The sequence below is a fragment of the Zonotrichia albicollis genome, chromosome 1 (assembly GCF_047830755.1).
Source record: "Zonotrichia albicollis isolate bZonAlb1 chromosome 1, bZonAlb1.hap1, whole genome shotgun sequence".
NCBI classification, from domain to species: Eukaryota; Metazoa; Chordata; class Aves; order Passeriformes; family Passerellidae; genus Zonotrichia; species Zonotrichia albicollis.
The window spans coordinates 60,247,541-60,268,696 of record NC_133819.1 but is presented as its reverse complement, the minus strand read 5'-3'; the positions used below and the strand labels follow the sequence as shown (position 1 = coordinate 60,268,696).

Sequence of the window (21,156 nt, the reverse complement as noted above, 5' to 3'; positions counted from 1 at the left end):
CTCTATTTTCCCATGCTCACTCCTCTCCAGGTCACCTAAACCTCTCCCTTTTTCCCTGTCCTTTTTTCCTTCACTGTGCATCCCACAAGTTCTGCATCTTGCTTGGATTTAAAGGCATATTCCTATCTTCTTCACTCCTCATTTAAAAATCTACACAAATATATCTGATATTCTATAAAATTGAGTATCATGTGCCTGATTCTTCAACTGTTTACACAGATTTTCTGCTACTGGCAGGTGGGAGAGCTCTTCTCATTTTCCTAATTGAGCCAATTAGAAACACATTGTGAGGATGCCGACTCTTCATCTCTACTGAGAAATCTTTTAATACCAATAAAACACTGCAATCATGCATAGGAACATATCAGTATGGTTTGCTCTGGCTTTTTTTTTTTCTTCCTCTCAAGAGAGGTAAAGATTTCAGGTACCAATTCAGCTCAGAGACTGGGGATTTAAATCTTATTTTCAAGAAACTCTGAGAAAGACTTAAGGGGGTAGGTTTCTTGAGCACTACTGGATTTTATTTACAGTCCAGGCAAGTTGACAAAGGAAATGCTATGCCAATGTTTCTTTTTTTTTCAAACCCAGAAGACATGGAACAACTCCAGTCATTCCAAGACAGAACTACAAGACTCAAAACCCCAGCAGCCCATCATGTTGGTAAGGGGCTTTGCAGTGTGAGATTTCAGTTGCCCTTCTTCAGCAAAAAAATAAACACTGTTTGTTCAAGTAAAAACATTAGGGCTTAGCTGCATAGATAAAAAAAGCTAGTAAGAGCACCGAGCGAGAGATTTGGAATTTCTGATTTCCTATTTAAAAGGAATATATTTTCTGCCAGGACCACCCTTATGTTATTCTACAATTACTGGGTACATGACTGTGCATCAGTTACCAATGTCACAAAAATTGACAGAAGGAAATTTCTAGAACGTACTTGGTACTGCAGAGAAGTGGTTTGTTTATATACTCTTAGTTATGCTGCACCTATAGAAAGTAGGTTTTGGATGCAGTGGGTATTAAAAACAATTTCTTTCAAAAGTCCCACACTTTAAAAATTAAAAATTAATTATACTGTGCAAAACAGCCAGCTGAAAGTCTGCCACTCCCTATGCTGACTTGCAATCCAAACCAGCACGCAGATCTCCTGAATTCAGTGTCTCCTCTAAAATGATCCTAAAACATCCTCACATTTAAGTTACTTGTGGTAATTGTTTGTGGTTTATGAATTTTCAGTTGTTAGACTCAGGCCCTCAAAGCTTGAAATAGAGAAAACTACGTCATGAAAACTAAGTTTGGTAGACAGCAACATTGTTATGTTAGTTCCAGGCCACCCATTTCCTCTACTACCAAATGCAGTAGAGGGATTCAGGATTTTACTGAGTTTTGGTTGCTTGCAGGGGTAGCAAAGGCCTTCCTTTACCCACTCATGGGAGAGGGATGTGTTCTCACCAAAATAATCATTGCTCATGTAAAAGCATTTGAAAGGAACACAGTATTTTGGTGTAGCTATAGGCTTTATCTGGACACCTTATAGCTTCCCATTGTGGAGAAAGTTTGCTGAAAGTAACAATTTTTGGTAATTCTGTCTGAGCCAAAACTGAAGGATGAACCCAAACTCAGATGAGGACAAGATGTTCTATTTTTGTTGTGTCTAAATAGCCACTTTCCTTCAGAAATGTAACACCAGCCTGAAACTGAGTTTTGCACAGAAACACTCCACACCAACACAAGCAGATTTTACTTTCAGTTATGGGATGCACTGAGGTGCTGAGCTGCCTAAACAGACTAAAATAGACTAAATGTTATTTTTATGCAAATATCGAGAGAGAACAATTTGTCATTACTAATTTTGTCCAGGAAATGAGAGACACAAGCAATGCTCCTGCACCAACATTACTGCAGGAGGCAAGGAAGAACAGGCACTTTAGCACTATGTACATACTGCACACACATGAGGTGGATTGCCTCAGCAGTAGCAAATCCTTTTAGCATTTTTGTACTAGAAGAAATTCCTTCTGAGGAAAGGAACTCACAATAAACACACATATTAGCAGGTAAGAACATCACACACAAACCTGTATCTACCTGCAACTTCTTGTTCTGAAAGACAATTCATGCATTTTGAAAAAAATTATTTATTTTCACTGCTTTAATCTCTCTACTGTAGTGTTAGCACTTAACATAAGCATCCACTCTTCTACTGTCCTATTTACAATCCATTGAAATGTATACTCTACAAATACAATACATATTTTCAGAAATGTCAGGGAAATGCACAATTTGGTAAGGTTTAAAAAAGTGACACTCATCTGTACAGGATCCTCAAATCATCCAAAAAGTAAAATTTACAAGGCAGTATCCACACAGCTATGTAAGGGCAGGTGCTACAGTGACAAAGCAGCAAACTTGCTAATACAATAAAATACAGAAAATAAAGTGTTTTGGGGCACCAGATAATACACTTAGTACCACTGAAGTTGTAAATTTAGCAATATCCATATTTCTAGAAACATGTAACTGCAAACCTGGAGAACATTCTGAAAAATATTAAACATTATATACACATGAGGTAAATGTACCTTGGTCTTTTAAGAGGTAATTTGAGTTTAAAGCAACAGATATAGTGAAGGGATTTTTTTTTGTTTGCTTGTTTTTTTAAACACAAAATGATTAACATCTTGCAATCATTTCAATGGCACAATATAAACAAGGAACTAACTAAAAGGTGAATTTCATGGCAATCACACTCAGAGCCATTACTGAAAAAATAAAATAGCCTCTTACTTCATTTGACACCTTCATGTCCCCATACAGTCGATACCAATGTCTTTACTTATATACAAAGTCTTTCTTAGGATTACAAGCAGAACCATAGGAGGGTGACAGTGTGTCATACTTGGAGTCTGCTTGAGAAACATCCCAGAATTCCAGCTTTTAAGGTTGGAGGGTCCCTGAAGAATTCCAGCATTTCAAAAATGACATTTCAGGCTTTTCAGCATCAGACTATTTCCAATGCTCCTTGTTCTCCATGTCCATATCCATCTGGTCACAAGTCTGTAAACCATACTGAGGCTTCAATGCTACTAAAATGTAAAGTTGATTAAATCCACAAAACTTAAGTGAATGTGTAATGCATGTAATATTTACAATAAACATTTGCATCAATATTAATCAGAAACTGTTTTGGTATATACTTGAAATGATACAAAATTAATATTTTGAATGCTAAAATATTTTGGTCCCCCTGGATTTCCAAGAGCAGATCTGGTGATATTACAATCTTAGTTTAAAAAATACTTATGTGTACCTGTGTCCATATATATAAGATATGATCTTACACAGGTAACATTTAAAGTTACATAATATATACAGACACAGCCTTTGTAAAAGGTGTTCAGTTCATATAATGGAAAAGAAGAACAAAGCTTGAAGTTGTGGTGTCAGAACTGAGGATACATATAGCTCTATTCACAATTTTCTTGTTCTGCAGCCTAACAGGAATTATAAGGTTGCTCTAAAACAGTTCCTTAGGTCATAACACAGTGTCAAGCATCCTTCTGTGCTTTGTTTTTGCAAGCTTCTATTAGAAAGCTAAATCTTGAACAAACTAAGAGCAATTCAGGAGAGCAAAGATTTGCAGGTGGTTGATACAATATAACACACAGTTATATTGTTGACAGAATCATCTGCATGCCATGAAGCTGTCCAGTTGCTGTATATCCTCTTTAAAACGCAACAGAACTGTTCTGTATATTTTAGGAAATTAAATGTTTCGCTGATAAGGTTTTGTGGGTCCTAAAAAGAGCCATGAAAATTATTTGATTAATGATACTGTGAACACTTCTGTTACTACCAAAATTACTACAGAGATCTGAGGCACACCAGGAGCCTGATATTTCTGAAGTAGGACCTGTACCCTTCGTATCTGTGGTAAGGACCCCAGGACACCTAAGAAAACTTGAAATGTAACAAAGTTACAAAACAAAAAAAGTTGAATTGCTAACTAGGAAGCCTTTGAAATTAGATGGAGACCCTGATCTATTTTCCTGATGACCTGTTTTTTTAAAGTATCTGTACAGATACATAGAACTTGCTAGAGAGGCTGCCAAGAAGAGAGGCTTGGGAGTTATGTTATATTCATTTTTTAACATTTAACTGAAAAACTCTGTGGTGCTCAACTGTCCATGCACACAAAGGCATATTTTATTTAAAATACCTACATGAAGTAATTTTTAATCCGGCTTTGATTGACAGAGGCCTGAAGCACATAAGCCTCACTTGTCAGATAATGCCAAACATAAGTGTGACAGCTGCATGTATGTTTAAGCCTAATTGGTTTCTAAGAACGTCTCTTATTTTTCCCTTTTCTACTGGATACTGTCTTCCAGTAAGAATAAACTCATCCATTTTGTTGTTGACAAAAGCATTTCATTATTTGCAGTTTGATCTCTGAAGGTCTGTAATTCTGACATAGTTTAAACTCATCTCCAAGCAAGCAGTAAGAATACAGAAATAAACAGAAATTAACGGTTAAGGCTTTTCTTGGGTAAGGCTCGTGTCACCTATGTAGCATCTTCTTCCTGGTCCTCATTCCTCTTCCTGCTTGAGCTGCCACACATCACCAGGGCACAGAACTCGACTGTGCTGCTGCCAGCAACCACCCTGCCACTGCCACCCTCTCGGTAACAAACTCTCAGTGGGCTCTATCCAAGAGATGAATGGGAAGCTGAGTTAAAGGTTGCCACGTGTGCTGTGTAATGAGATGGGCACTGATGTGTTCTGAAGAATGGCAGCTTAGGCAGCATATTAATTACCAAGCACATTTGCATACTGAAATACTACTGTTTTGGACATGAATGAAACCAAAGGCCAACCAGACTCTTGCTAAAATTGAAATTAAAAAAATATCCTGGTAACAGCAGGTTTTTGTTGTACGTTGGGGCAGGACGCAATTTAATTTCTAAACAAGTTTGTGAAAATACTACGATACTCTTAAAAAACTCAGGGAAATCTTGACGAAAGCCATGCATATTCTTCTGTGTTCTTACGACAACACAAGTCACAATAAGCTTTGTTCTTCTAACAATGAAGAGGATTGCTGGAATCCCCTGATATTTGTATCCAAAGACCTACAGCTCACCACCTTCTCTAGCTCACCACTTTGTGTATGAGGCACACACAACATACATGCACATAAAACTTATAAGCAGCTTTGAACTGTCTAGTACAAAAGCCCAAATAACTTCTCTTATGACAGGTGCACTTAATCATTGTGTAATTGCAAATATTGTTCTTTGAGCCTTAAGACTCAGCAGAACTGCACAGAAAATATGCTTTTCATACTTATTTAATGAAGCAAAATCTCCCTTAACATTTTACTTTTCTTGCTACTTTTCTGAAGTAGATAGGTACTTCAAGCATTTTAGAAGTACCACTTGATTAAAAAAAAAATCTACATAATTATGACTCATAACTTGACAATTACAAAATATGACAGTGAATTTACTAGCTTACACTATTTAAAACTCCTACAGTGGTTTCAAGAGTCAGATTTTGGTAAAATTGCAGATATTTTATCAATTATGTACTCACTGTTGCAATGAGTGAGATTTAGCACTTAGCTAAGCAAAGGAACAACTTTTAACTTGTATTTTTGAAACCAAAAGTACCATAGGCTTTGTACATCCCTACTATTTTGCATTAAAAGACTCAAAAGTGGCACTTACTGGTGTAATACAATCTATTTTGAAGGCAATGTAATGTTCTGAAAAAGTGGAAAAACCCCAGTAATCAGGTATAAAGTATAGTTGCATAAGTTATGTTCCCACAACTGAATGAGGTCAATTTGTAAGTCAAGGTAAGAGTCCAAAAGATGCACCACCTTAATAGCTAGCTCCAATAGTATATACTCCAATATTACTCCAATAGTACATTCACAATCTGAATCAAGGAATCGAGACAGTGGTTCAGAGTAGTCAATGTACCAGGCAGGAATAAAGTTGCTTTAAGAGCCATCAATGCACTGTAGAACAAAATAGCGAACCAGTTTCATTTTAGAAGTGACCTCCTACTTTTAGCACAGTTAACTAGCCAAGACCAGCTATCAATTTCCCAAATGAAAAAATTATAGATTAATGAAACTAGAGTACATGATGTTTTGTCAATAACCTGGGAAAGAGGTTCATAGTGCACAGAAAGACCCAACACAATTGTTTAGCACATCCACAAAAATCCTAAGTGACGTTCATTCCTATGAAGTACTAAAAGGCAGCAGTATCCTTCTGTTCCCCCAGTGAGGTAGAACAATTAACCTTCTTAGCACGCCACTCTGGTGCAGATAGGGATTTTTACAGTGTTCTTCGTAGCAAATCCAGGATTACATCTTGATCCCCTCCTGTTGACTAAGTTGTGATAATGTTTTCTTAATGCGCAAAGCTGTCAGCCGGGCAGCTCCGTTGGCATACCAGCATTCCCGCATAATTTTTGCCATCACTCGTAATGCCTGCAAAGGAAACACAAGTCATTAGATGCACTGCTGTTCCAGTGTAGCCCATGTAGCTGCTGCTCTGTCGTAGACTCTTCAGGCATTTCTGAAATCTATTACTAGTACTACAGGTGCATAGGAGAGTGTACTGTTAAAAAAAACCCAAAAAACTTACTTTATTTACAGATAAGTAAAACTCTTTAAACACTGTAGAGCAAACCTGATATTTTTCAGTAGATTTTGGCCCACGAAAATAATATTTTAATGAAAAATTATTAGCTTGTCTGCAACTGTTTTCTGAATTTTCACATCAGACAAAAATACACCCTTTTAAATTGTACTTGCAGTTAAGGAGTTACTTCAATGCATAGCAATTAAGTTCATGAGCTGTCTTCCTCAGATTGAAGCTCTGCAAGGATTCTAAAAATTTTTCAAGTATTTTTATCCTTCAGAGAGCCAGTCTTTGAAATCTGAGTCCTTCTACATGTTCTTTGTAACAAGGAAAATAACAAAACCAGCAGATTAAATAAAGTAACAGCTCCAAAGTACCATGAAAGCTGTATTACCTTAGTCATTTTAATCCTGATAACTACCTGTCTCACAGTTTGTTGGTGCGTTCACCACCTTTCTCTCCTTCCTGTGCACTCTTGCCCAACTCTTAGCCATTCATTCATTCCACACATGCCACAACCCAGGTTCCCTCCTCTATCCAAAGCACCTCATCCTTATCAGTACCTCACTGCTCCTGCAGATTGCCCCTGTTGCCCCAATCTGTGAGTCACTGGCTGTGACAGAGCAATGCTATGGAATATTCCCTCTGAGCAGTTTGGGTCAGCTGTCCTGGCTCTGGTCCCTCTCATGCTCTTGTCCACCCCCAACTTACCTGAGAAATGGAAAATGCCTTTAAGCTGTGTAAGCACTGCTCAGCAACAGCTAAACCATCAGTGTGCTATCAGACTCTTTTGGCCACAAATCCAAAACACAGCATTATGCAGCCTGCTATGAAGGACACTGACTCAATCCCAGCCAGACACAGTACAATTTATTTACAATGATGCTTCCTGCATAATGGAATTCAGACTAGCTGTAATTTATATTAGCATCGTCTATGCTTCACAGGAAGGGATCCTAGAATCCTCCATGCAGAGTTAGCTATTAATTTTTATGAAATTACATTTAAATACTTATGTATAACCAAGGAACAATGCTTTTAATAAAACCATAATGATTAGAATGAAATTAATTAAGTTCTCCTAAAAGCAGCTCTTCTCCCTTCAACAATAAGCATGATTTTTAAGCCACTGAAATCACTAAAAGCTCTAGTATCCATTAAAGCAGCTTTAGCAAGGTTAGTTAATACCTCACAGCTCTGCCATCTGTTTGGAATATTGGGCCTTAACTTCTGTTCACACACAACTTTCCTCATTTCTTCAACAGAAGGATCTGAAGGAACGAGGTCATAGTATGGCAACTGGTAATCTTCGTGGATTCCTGTAACAGGTTGAAAATAGCTTTATTTTAGCTAACACTGGATTATGTATTCTTCACTTTTTACTGTGTTCCTTATCAGTACCCTACCAGTTCTTGGCTTTCATTTTTAAAAGTTACATCACAACAACTGACAAATAAATAAACACAAATATTTAACCACACCTTAGAAGTGTTTACATTACCCTTAAAGGATCTAAAATTTATAAAATTGGAAGAGATAGAAGCTACATCAAATCTTTCACATGCTATACTAAAAACATGCTTCTTCAGAGCACATGATGGATAACAGCATGCTTCATTTTAAATAAGATATAGATTTATCTGAACACATAGCTAGATCTTGTGGTGTTTGCCTCTTGCTCACAAGAGTATTAAATTTTACCCTTTTCTCTCCTCTATGTAAATATTTGGAAAAAAAGAATAATATTTCCTATTTTCTTCAACAAGTATGGTCTGTCCATTTAGAAAGAGGTTGAATAGACCAGTTATCATTTACAGGATTAACAACTAGAAAGTCTGAGATCAACTGGCTATTACTTTGCACTGTTTTTTGAGCAAACTGTTTTCAGAACCTGAATAAGTTCAAGTTCCTCATAATTCCCTAATAAGTCCCATTTTGTAAAGATTGCCACATACCACCAATTGAACACCGCCGAGCTATTTCCCAAAACACTAATCCCATTGCATAGATGTCGGCTCGTTTGAATGACTCAAAATGTTTCATATTTATGGAATCATCTAGGACTTCAGGAGCCATGTACCTGTGTGGAAAAAGAAATTATTTCATAAACACTTAAGAATATAAAAAATTCAGCACTACTGATCAGCTCAAATACAAAATAATGTATTTTTGTGGAAAAGGAGATAAAAGAAAATTCTGCTTCATTAAGATTATCCAATCAGAGACAATTCAATGTAAAGGGATAAGTAAACTAAGAGAAACAAGCAGATAAATAGGGGGAATAAGTAAAATGTGAAACAATAAACTAGAGCTATAAACCTGACAGAGAAGGCACAACTGAGACAGTGACAAAGACCAGAAGTCTCCAGTTCTTCATTGACAGGCTATTAAGAAACTCCAGGCCTAACTTTATAGAGGTGCAGTCTGGACTGCTAATACATGGGAAAGAAGAACACCACAAGGATTGAGGATATTGAAGGAAGGCCTGTGCAACTACACTATGCTTATCAAGGAATGTTCAGGACACAGGGAACAGAAATGTGGCAACAGATAGGAAAGGGTAGCAAAAGGGCCTGTGGCATAAAAGGTTGCCAGTCCGCACATGCTCATCAGTATATCCTACTTAATTAAATCCTAACTATTCTGTGCAATCTCACTCTCAAGTCCATGTGCACATGCTCTCTAAGAACGGTCAGCAGCTGGAGGCAGGCATGGGTCTGTCTGTTCAGGTCTAGCAACTGCAGCAGCACAAGGGATGAAGCTGAAACTACAGAGAAGGAAGGGTCCAACATCAGTAGCTGGAAGGGGAACTACAGGTCCTAGGACCATGTCTGCAGGTGGTAAGAGCACCTATGTGGAGCTAGTGGTCATTCTGTGAATGAATTCTGGGCCAGCAACTGTAGTCTGATAGAAGGTGAAAGAAACCCTGGTACCAGCAACTGGAACAAATAAGTGGGTCTGCTTCAGCTACTGAAATAAAACCGTGAATCATAGGCTTCATGGTCACAGCTTACAGGCACTAGCTAGAGCAGAGAAAGGGAATAAGAAAAACAGAGTAGGGATCTCTCAGCACCAGCAACTGGAGTGGGAGTCACAGGCTGCAAGGTCTGCATGCCTGGGCACCAGCTGCTGGGCTGAGCAAGAAGATTCGGATTTCTCCAACCCTGCACAGCTGGTGTGCAGGACTGTAATTAACTAGCAACCTTCAAGCTGGTCTAGCCAGCATCCAGGCAACCTAGGCAGGGATATTTGCCAGGATAAGAGTCCATGCGGATATTTGAGGGAATCCATACAGGTAGGCATGCATACAAATACTTCAGCTGTTTGCTGCTGTGCATTAACCCAGCTGGTGAGTATGAGATCCATGGAGTTCAGAGCATTAGACACAGCAAGCCTTGGATAGATGGTTGAGCAGCTCAAACATACATGGAGTTGTGAGGCTGCAGAAGGGAGTATGTACTTTCACTAATGAAGTTCAATTCTGATCAGCTGAAGAGAAGGCAGGAGACTTGGCTGTCTATATTTATGTTTTATACAAGCTCTGACAGTGTTTCATGTGGGTGTTGAAGACAGCACATGGTGCACAGCAATCTGTATAATCAGCCCTATCAGTACAATATGTGTCAGTGTATGACTGGTTGGATCCCAAGGAAGAAAGCAGCAGCCATATCCATGGGCCTCAGATGAACAGAGCCCTGGCCCTTTGGAACACACCAGCTGGGCTCCAAGGGTCAGGCTAGAGGAAGCCCCACTTCCTGTAATCTGAAAAACTATAGCAGCCACTTAAAATATCTCCTAACAAGCCTAAAGCAGGAGTAGACAGGAAGTGCTGGTTAAGAAATCAGCACTGTTAAAATTTTTTTGACAAAAGCCCACTATCATTGCAGTACCCAATTTTTCATTATACAGTTTGCAAATCCCACCCTAAACCATGCTTTTTAAAAAAAATTAGTAAATTATGTGGGTTACAAATCAACAACTGTGCACTTTAATTTGGTTTACCCACATTTCCTGCAAGGAGAAACAGCTCCTTGTAACCAAGTTTCTCTTAAGAAACAAGGCCTGAAAACCCATCATGGCATCCAAGCGATTGTTACCTTGGTTGGTGAGTAAGTCTGACATGGGAACACCAAGCAAAACACCAGTGCAGACCTTACTGCAAGAGCTACTGACAGCAGCATCCCTGCTGGCTGCTGGAAAGAGTGAATGTTATTTGCTGCATTAAGTCAACATCAGTGGTAGCACTGCTCTCTCATTCTGATTGGGTTCTGGCAGCTAAATCCACTATGTGATGTTTAGCTGAGCTCAGTGTGTTTCTCCACATCACTGCCCCAGCAGTCTCAGGCTGACACACCAATGAAGCAGGCCAACAGTCGCACCTGGGCTTTGAAGAGCAGTGTTGAGAGGTAAAAAATCAACAAGTGCAGAATACTGGAGTGGAATACAGTGCCAGGCAATAGCTCTACCTCTGGAACAGCCACAGAAGCCTAGACATGGTTTCATTTAATCAACAGCATTGTAGGATTTTCTTTTCCAGTATCAGGGATGGTAGGCAGAATGCAAGACACACTGCTTAAAAGAAATTTCAGAACTCCCTCAGTACTACAGATATTCTTACAGAAATTACATAGATATAAGGAAGCAAGGACTATCAAGATATGTAAAAAATTGCAACAAATAGTTGCATTTGTTCTGAATTACCCAGAACTTCAACAAAGTTTGCTGAGAGTTCTCCTAAGGCATACAAATTCCTCAGAAGTAATAAACACAGCACAAGCAGAGGACAACTGTCTGAGTTGAGTGTAAGGTTTACTTTGACAGTATTTATTGAATGGAAGTGGAGTATTAAGTATTGTTGCAATCTTTGATATGGGTGAGGTTCAAATTGTTCTGGTCCACCCCTATCAAAGATGTTTTAATCAAGAATGGAAGATTGTGGTAAAGACCTTAATGCTCTCCAAGGATTCTGCATTACGGGATACTCTTATGGTACTTCATGTGCTTGACACTAAGTGATTATCTTGGAGCCTAGCAGAAAGAATATTTGATCTATCTTAAGATGCCATGAGGATGAAAAGAGTGATGGACCTGAAAAAACAGTAACTAGAAACCCCAACCATGGTGCAAGATATCAGCCAGAAACACTAAACAAGCAGTAAAGGAGATTCTCTTGACTTCCATGAACCATCCAAAGAACAAGGTTTTTAACAGGAAAGACCACAAGAGGCCTGAATGTGGCAAAAAATCCCCCCTCTACGTAAGTTCCATTGACAAATTGACCTCTTACTGTGGTCCTCCATCAATGCATTTAGATTGGCTTTGGCTTCCATGACACAGAATGGAGAATGACTGCTGGGAGATTACTGCTGGAACAAGAGACGCGAAAGGCAAGGAGGTTGTGTAGTGAGGTCAGCAGCTCAGCCATTTCATGGCTGTTACACAAAAGGGAGAGAAGTAGGCATTTCCTTGTCAGATTATGTGTTGGAAATGCATTGCCTGGCAGAAGTGGTATTTCAGGTTCTGGAGAGAGCAACTCTGTTTCATCGACTAATTCTGACCTTCTGAGCAAGGTCTGCAGCTCAATATCATCCAAGAACAAAAGGATAAGTCTACAAAGAAGGGTATGAAGTGTGTTGAGCATGGTCTTGACAAACTTAGGGTGCCTGCTCTCCCATCTCTTTTAGTCCAAAAGCCCAGTACTAGTTGTCTGAATTTCTTGTACAACATATAGGGAGCTTTGTGTCATCAACCATACCCATACACAAAATGTCGTGTGGCATCTCCTTTCATCAAGCCTATACTCTACAAGGTAGAATTCTGCCCATATTTTGTTTAGGTAAACTTCTAAGAAGCCCACATGGTAAGAATTTGCTGCTAAACTTCTTTTAAAACACAACGTATCTGAACTATCAAAAGTAACAGCTGGGCCACACTTCTAAAAAAATAGGAGGAGAATAAGGGTTTTTTACTTGCCTCAGGGAGTGAGAGAGAGATTCTATTTCCTTCTCAGTTTAAAGCTCACATTCCCTGCTTTATGTTGCAGGCTGAGCTGTGAAAGCACACAGTTCACCCCTCTGGTAAAGCTAAGCCTCTGAACAGAAAAGAAATAAAGTCAGAGAATTCAGTCAGAAAGTGGGATCATCAGTTTGACTCAACACCCTGATCACTCACACAAGAGTAAGTTTGCTTGCTCCCTAGACATACATTTTTACAACAATCATTAGAAAAAGAGACTTCACCAAATCTCCCTGAACTTATACACAAAGCTTCCATGTGCAGAAGAGGTACCAGCAGCAGCAATCAGTAGGAGTTACAACTGTCACTGAACAGGTAAGACTTGAACTGTATTATGAAAAATTAATCAGAGGTGCAGTTACTTACCTAAGAACACACAAGAGGAAGAAGAAGGGTCTAAGTCTTTTACAAGAATGAGTAATTTTCAGAGAGGTAGAAATTACTAATGCCTTTAAAAGGGGAAACAGATTTAGTCCTCCTGCTGCCCACTGCAGCAAGCAAGAGTTCCTACAGCTTTCCCTCGTGAAGAAGCATAAGACAGATGAACAAGCAATTTAATAATGCCTATGCAAGAAAAGATCCGGTAAGTGGGAACTGCAAACACAGCTGAAAAGATGCTTTCTCCAGTGCCAAGACTAAAGAAAGTAACTGATTTGTACATCATTTTCCTTTGCATGTAGGTGTAGTAGAAAATTCAAAAATCGCACGTGGCATGTGCCCTGCATGCAGCTAAATTTGTAATGATGAATTCTGAAAAAAGCTTGCTACCGGACACTTTGAGAAGGAATAATACTCAGTTCCTTATAATTTAGAAGTAGTTCAGAAAATAAATCTTGCCTGACCATTCGTGTGGTATTTTTAAAACTGGCAAAGGACTAGTATAGCAGAGCTTTAGAACAAAGTAACTTCACAGTGTACACATCAGTAAAATAAATTTTCAGTACATATTCTAAAAGCTTTAGTTAACTGAGCCTTAAAATAATGTTTAAGGGTTTTTTCCCTTCCACAAAGACATAGCTCAAGGGGCATCCCAGTTCACTGTAAAAACCTCAATCAACCCCCCACCTCGCAGTATCGCTTACTAAAGGGATATAGAAAAAAAAGTGGCTGTGATATATAAACTGGAGATTGGACAACATCAACACAATTTTTTCAAACACTGCTAAGCCATATGGGCTTGCTTAGCTGTCACACATTCAGCGCTGTGTCAAACTCCAGTTTTACACAGGCATTAGAAGAATGAATTTCAGGCATTAGAAGAATGAAAAGTTGCCCACATCCAAAATGCTTGATGTGGTTCACTGTTAGTGCTGCTACGTTTGTATGCTGTATAGCTACATGGATTACTAAGGGAAATTTATTTATAGCTTCCAGTTATTACTGCCTGAAAGTTCACCAATGATAAATTACTCACAGCAAGTTTTATTGCACTTGTGCTGACTCAGTTAAACAGCTCTGAATTCTTCTAGGGCAAGAAAAATCTCTATTTCCAAATTCAGAAAAAGCTTTTAAGACAGACTATATTAACTCATCCACTTAAGCTTCTATTTATGCATTAAATGACAAAGATGACTGTTTTAACTTCTTGCATTTCTTTAAAAAATGTGATTCCAAGACAGCCCCGTGTCCTTGTATGTTCTTCCACACAAGGCTTCACACTGACAACCACAGCTTTTTACTGTCACTACCAATATCCTGTTTTACACTCCTGATTTCCATGCAATACATGGCAAGAAGGAGAAAGAGAGCCCTGAAGTCTCTAAAATCATCAGTCATGAAATCTCTTAATTGTTTGAATTAATATTTGTGCCCTACAACACTTAGCAAGTTTTCAGCATTTTACACAAGCCAACACTGAACGTGCCTTTTAAGCGCCTACCATCTAACTGAAATACCAGCTGACAAGGAAGTGCCTAAGAACTCTGCCATTACATTTTCCTGCTGTTTATATTTCTATCAACACAAATTTATATGAGACAAGAAAAACCAAAGCACTTTATCATACACGTTGCCAGATACATCACATAAATGATTTTACCTTTTTGTTCCCACTCTGTGGTTTGGGGCGATGTCAATTGTGTCTGTAGCTGAATCGTGCCTAACCGCTAATCCTAGATCTGCAATGCAGCATGTTCCATTCTTTTTCACCAATATATTTTTTGATTTTAAATCTCTGTGGGCAATTGCTGGTTTGCCTGTAAAGGAAAAAAGAGAATTTGTAAAAAAACCTCCAAACCAACCTCCTTTTATTCTGAGCCTGGTGCAAGCTTCTGTTTGAAGGAACAGAATTCCTTCCAGTTCTGACACTTTATGTGCACCAGGATACCTCCTGAAATCATTTACTGTAGATTGTCTGGCTGTTCAGGAAAGTGCCTTTCATGTTTACTGCACACCCCACTTGCTCCTTTCCCTCTTCCTGCAGGTATTTATTGCATACACATTCTACTCAAACATTATCTCAACTCAAAGTTAAGAAGATGCTGCATGCATCATTTCTTGGTGCCTTTTAACAGGTATTTTGTACGAAGGATTGTTACATCACAATACCTGAGAAAAGAAGGCAAAAAGCCTTTCAAATTAAGAAGTTTTGTGAATTTGGAAATCATCACAGAGTAGAACGGGGTACTTATGTGTCATTAACAAAAAAAAACCAAAAAACCAATCAGTAATATCCACATGATAAGCAGAATAATTGTAAGATTACCTTGTGTGCCAACAATTTCCATGTGTAGATGAGCAAGACCACTGGCAGTGGACAAAGCTAATTTTATCATTCCTTCCACTGTTACTGTATACCTGTTCAGGTAATCAAAGAGTGATCCATGCTCGTGATAGTCTGACACTAACCACAGCTGAGTCCACGTACCATTGTCTGCAAAATAAAACTGGCATGAATACTACACATACATACACATATATGAAAAATAAACAATATATTCTACTTCTGTACAACACTTATGAAGTACAAATTATGGTTTGCAAGTAACCTCTATAAATTAGACTCTTACTATTAGTCTCAGGCTCTTCTATTCCTGTAACATTTTAATGCCTCTGCAAAGGTTGGTAACACCATGGGAGAGTTTCTGAAAAGCTTAGTGAGTATTCTTGTATTTAAATTAAAACACAAACCATAGAAAACGGATGTCACTATAATTCTGAGGTGCATATTCAGGGTGAACTGTTCAAAGTATTAGCCAGGCCTTGCCTTTCCCTAGGTTTCCAACTAGAGTGGGGCACAGGGAACAGTGCTGAATGCATGATCCAAAACTAATCCCATCACCATCAGTCTAGCACAATATTGTCCAGGCTAATCACCAAAAAAAAAAAAAAAGTGTTTCAAACTTTGCTCCATGATTCCTTCACTCTTCCCATAACCTATCAGCCTGGGAGACAATTCCCACAGTGAAATATTTTTCCTCCTAGAGTAGAAGCTTACAAGCAGCAATCAGACACAAAGTGAAATCCCACCTCCGATGACCTCTAAATTGCTGGCCAAAACTGAGGTTTCCGGGAGGCACAAAGGTAAAGAAAGCAAAAAACACCGAGGAAATCAGTTTGCTTTGACTTTTGATTGAACTATGACAAACACGATGTGCCACAATACATTTGTAGCTATCCCAAGGCATAAAAATGACATATAAGAACTTAATACCTTTAAGTTTAAGCCACAGAAGGAAGACTGTCAAAGGAATTCAAATCAAGATGGGAGCAAAAGCATTTTTTATCTAAGAAGTAGAAATATACCTAGGAAAGAACAATCCTGCCACTGAATAGGTTTCCCAATTTTGTTGTGTTATAAAAGCACCTCTCCTGTGGCAGACTTGAAAAATGTTTTTATAGCCAGCTAGTTTTACAGAAGAATCTTTTATCTCTTTAGAAGAGCAGCTATCCCATAAAAGACATCTGTTGGACTCCTAGCCTGAATTATATAGCCCTTATTCTCTCAGAACAAGTGAGAGCACTCAGCACAAATCAAAAAGATGTCTTATTATGTGATAGTCCCTAAAGATTGCTCAAGAATATGAAGAACATGAAAAAAGGAAAGAAGTTCAGAACTTACTTCCTATTGCAAACATACTGAAAAAAATTTACTTTCCAAAGAACACTCTTGTCTAGAAAAGCCAGAAGTACAAAATGCCTGCTCTAAAGATTGACAGAAACCACCTTTATAGAAACACTTGTGCTTATCTTTAACTTAACACTTTGGTGGGGGTGGGAAAACTTGCAAACATCCCTTTTATTTGGATGTTTTTAGGGAAGTCAGTGATGACATTAAAAAGATCTAAAAATAAAAGATAAAAATAAAAAAAACCTACCAAAATTAAAAAGACTCCAAATACTTCAGGGTAGGAAAAATACATTCAAACAATTCCCATAATGGAAAGAGAACTCTGGCTTGCTACATGTACAAGACTGGTAAAATGCACTACTGCTGCAGGAAGAGTCTTCTGGGATGCCTAACTGCTGTTTTTTAAAAAGGAACACGGATATTAAAGATTTAAAAAAAAATAATCTTAAGTTACTTTTCAGTTAGAACTGTTGCATGTCTTGCTACTTGGCAATATCCAAGCACAAACTCATAGAACTCAGCACAGTATTAAACGTGACTTTTTCCTAAGAGAATTATGGTCTCTGAGGCATCAATCCAAGAGTATTGGTTTCACTAAACAGTCTTACAGAATCATTAGAAACAGGTATGAGTTCACAGGCACAGAAAAGATGCTCTTAAATAAACAAAGAGCTGCAGAAGTTCCAAGTAAACTAACCTTATCATGTGAGAACATTTTCTTCACTCAGTTTTATTCTACTGCTTCATCAGTTATGATCCTACACTGCCTGAAATAATCCTCTCCTGGGCATTAACATCATACACATCCATTACTTAGTCCTGTATTTTATTTCTTCTCCTGTTTCTTAGGGTTGGGATACCTCAGCATCTGTCTGTACTAGCCACCTAGCTGTACGGAAGGAAATAAAACCAATTTTACTTAGTCTACCAAACCTATTGTCTTTAAAAACCTCTATGAAAGATGTCAGTGTCTGAAGAATTATCACAGCTTTGATTCAAGACTATGGTGTCTTTGCATAAAGTTCCTCCCCTCTCAACACTACATTTCTTCCTAAAAGGGGAATATGCTGCTGGTTACAGACTCTTCTATTCAGCTTTATCTTGTGTATTACCTGCAAGTTTTAATATTCAAGCTCTAACTTCCTTCCAAAGAAGGAATATAAACTGGGCTTACCATCCAGTCGGAGAAGAACCATGACTGTTTCCTATTATGTGCCATATTTGTGACCCTTCAACCAAATTTTAACAAGGGACAGTGTTACATCAAAATCAATTATATAAATAATTACAGGCAAGCTGAAATGCAGCAACAGGTCCAGTGTCCAGCTATCAGAAGGGACCTACTATGTTTGCCTTGCCATATTTGACAAGCCATACATTTGTTTAGCACTCTAAGCAGAACATGTTACAATAAACTTAAGACTTCTTATTCTGTTGACAGTAGTTGATTATTACCAAGTAATTATTAATCTGACCCGTAAAACAGCTGAGAATTTTTAGCTGCACAGTAAACAGCATCTGCCATAAAGCTCTCAATCACAGGATTTGCATTATCCGGTAGGAAAAAGTAATTACACTCAATAGTAATTACATACAGTAGCCCAGCTTTCCATGATTAGGCAATCTAATTTATTTTATGAACTCACAATGATCAAGAATCTCAAATAACTTCAGAATATTCAAAATTAACAAAAAAATTACAAGTGTTATTGGAAACATATTTAAGAGATTAATTATGGTTATTTCAGCTATTTCAGGACACCTGAAAGTATTTTATACCACCAAGGACACTCAGAACGAAAAGATTTTAATTTTAAACTCCAAATAAACATTGAAATTCTGAGAAAAGAAGCTTTCAGATTTGTTGTCAGCAGACTGATTACAGTTTGGGGAAAACATTACTAATGTTCAAGCAAAATCCATCTTAGTAGACCTGACTCATGAAGAAAGGAATTTATACAATTGCTATACCAAATATATAATTGTTTGAATTAATATTTGTTGAATTGTTTGAATTAATATTTGTGCCCTACAATATCAAGTTTCAATTAAATTCAATTGATTGGAATCACCTAAGTGAGAAATGTTTGGTGTTTTTTCCACATCAACACTAGTGAAACAAAAATGTTTTCTGTGGTGTTATGTAGCAAAATGTTTCAAAGCAGATATTTAGCCTTTTTTGGCACACTATAATGTAATATTAGGAAAAAAAACCAGGAAAAAGCACTGAAAAAAATCAGATTCAGATGGGATCTCCCACTAGAAATCTCTTAGAAAGGAGATATTCAGGGAGATAGCACTTTTGTCAGTGACTAGAGCATGACTGGTGTCTTGTTAGCATAACAGCTTGACTCTATCATGTTGACACAGTCATCTGACTCAATGATGAAAAGCACTTGAGCTGTGCAGATTCCCTCTCCTCAGGCTAAAGCCAGTTATAATTACAGCCAGCTAATGCAGAGAAACCTTTAGTGCTGTGAACTGTGGTTGCTGACATTACTCTTTTGTTACTAGAATAGTACATTTAAGTAGTCCCTGACACACTTTACCTTGAAGTAACTGGGTTAGAAAGAACAATACAAAAAACCATGCACAAAAACTGTGCATTTAAATGGCACAAAACAAGACAACACATGGCCCTGAAAGTAACTTCCCTGACGCAGCAGAATTTGGAAGTTAGTACACACCAGCTATACAAAGAGCTACCCAGAACACAGAAGTTGTCAGGCAGACCACAACTGCAATTAAAATCATTCATTGCTTCTCAGCCCTCAAGCTGCCTTAACTGTAGCACTCATTTCCTAGTGGATTACAGGATGGGAAGCAGACAGATTGGACCAGCTCCTGTAGCCTTCTGAACATGACACAGGTCTGGGGAAGCAGAAAAGAAGAATATGCCATTAAGGCATAGGGACAGTCTAAAGAATGTAGTAGAAAAAGGAGTGAAAACAGCAGTTCAGTCACAAGCTCTAATCCAAGCACACCCTCCTACCCAAAGGAACCCCTTCCACCAATTTTACACTAAATAGACAGCCAGATGTTCCTCAGCAGTTGTGAAAAACTGCAGTTGAGGTAAGAGGAAAGACCTTATTAATGCCTTCAGCAGCAGCAAGAACTGAAGCATGCCTTGGTTCTACAGCTCTTTTACTAGTCCTTTGCTAATCTTAAAATTACTAGTACTCCTGCATCTCAGCAGTATACTCTACTGTATCTTTGCAGTACCTCAGACACACAGATTCTTGCAGTCTAATGACTTTATGCATTCCAGCCAGACTGCAGTAACTTCTGAATACATTCAAAAGTCAGCCCTACAGAGAAATGGATGCCAACCCTCCACAGACATTGCTGCTGTGAATGAATACATAATCTTGAACCTGGCATCACATGAACATTCATCAGTTAGCACCAGCATCTACAGTGGAGCACTGTTCCTTAAGCCACTGGAACACTTAGTGTTCTTAAGCCATTGCTCTCCAAAGCCATGCTGCGATACACCTTCTCCTTTTGAAGTAGCATGATGGTGCACCTGCTAAACTGGGAGAACTACTCCCATAATGGTCCCTCTATGTTCTCTCATTTAATGGGATACAGGCGGCCTGAAGTATTCCAAACAAGAATTGAAGTTTTAACCTCCTTCAATATTCAGGACTGAATTCTTAGCCCAGGGAGCAAATTGTGTGTGCATATTTCCTCCCTGAGAGAATATAGAAGGTTATACTATGAATTAATTCTGCACTGATGGGTGAAAAACAACAACACAGATTTCTGCTCAGACAGCAATACTGTTAGAAAACAGTCAAGAATAGTGGCATTTTCAAAACACATTTTTATCTACTTTTAAAAACCAGACACCAACTAGTTCTCTTTAAAGAACAAGAGCCTTACTCTGAAGATCCAAAATCTCAAATAGTGCCATGACCTATCAGTTAAGGATTTCTTCTTTGTACATAAAGCATATTAACAGAAAAAAAATTTATATCACATTATATTATATTACAAGAAAACTAAAGATGACCAAGTCAAATGCTATAGCATCTGCAACACAAACCAGCAAGCAAGAAATTATCTAAAAAACCCACCCATTCAGGAAACCTTTCTCATACCTCCTCTTTACAGCAGTCAAATGTATTTTTGGGACAAACTATCTGGAGGTTTCAGGCAAAATGAGACACTGGTATACTTACAAAGGATTTTGTGAAAAGTTACATCTAAGGTATTGCAATATATCCTTTATGCTTTTAAATGAGAAATAGAAGCTAAAGCTTCTGCAGAGATAGCTCTTCATTTATAGCTTTAATGCAGCTGATCTAATTTTAAACCCAGGCTCCAAATACTCACTCCCCATGGCCAATCAGAGCAAGCTCCAGCTCTTGCAGGTGCTGGTATTTCCAAATACAATTCTAGGCATGAAAATAA

At 38.2% G+C, this 21,156-nt stretch overlaps 1 protein-coding gene across 1 annotated transcript in view; it reads right to left on the bottom strand.

Moving 5' to 3' along the window:
• Positions 1-353: 353 nt before the first annotated feature.
• TGFBR1 (transforming growth factor beta receptor 1) overlaps positions 354-21,156 on the bottom strand; it is a 36,497-nt gene continuing 15,694 nt past the window's right edge. Inside the window, exons 5-9 of the mRNA XM_014275849.3 lie at positions 15,376-15,543; positions 14,710-14,866; positions 8,612-8,736; positions 7,845-7,975; positions 354-6,502 (exon numbers count right to left, since the gene is read on the bottom strand). Of these exons, the coding sequence (XP_014131324.1) occupies positions 6,377-6,502; positions 7,845-7,975; positions 8,612-8,736; positions 14,710-14,866; positions 15,376-15,543 (707 nt within the window). The 3' untranslated portion in view covers positions 354-6,376. The remainder of the gene's footprint in view (positions 6,503-7,844; positions 7,976-8,611; positions 8,737-14,709; positions 14,867-15,375; positions 15,544-21,156) is intronic.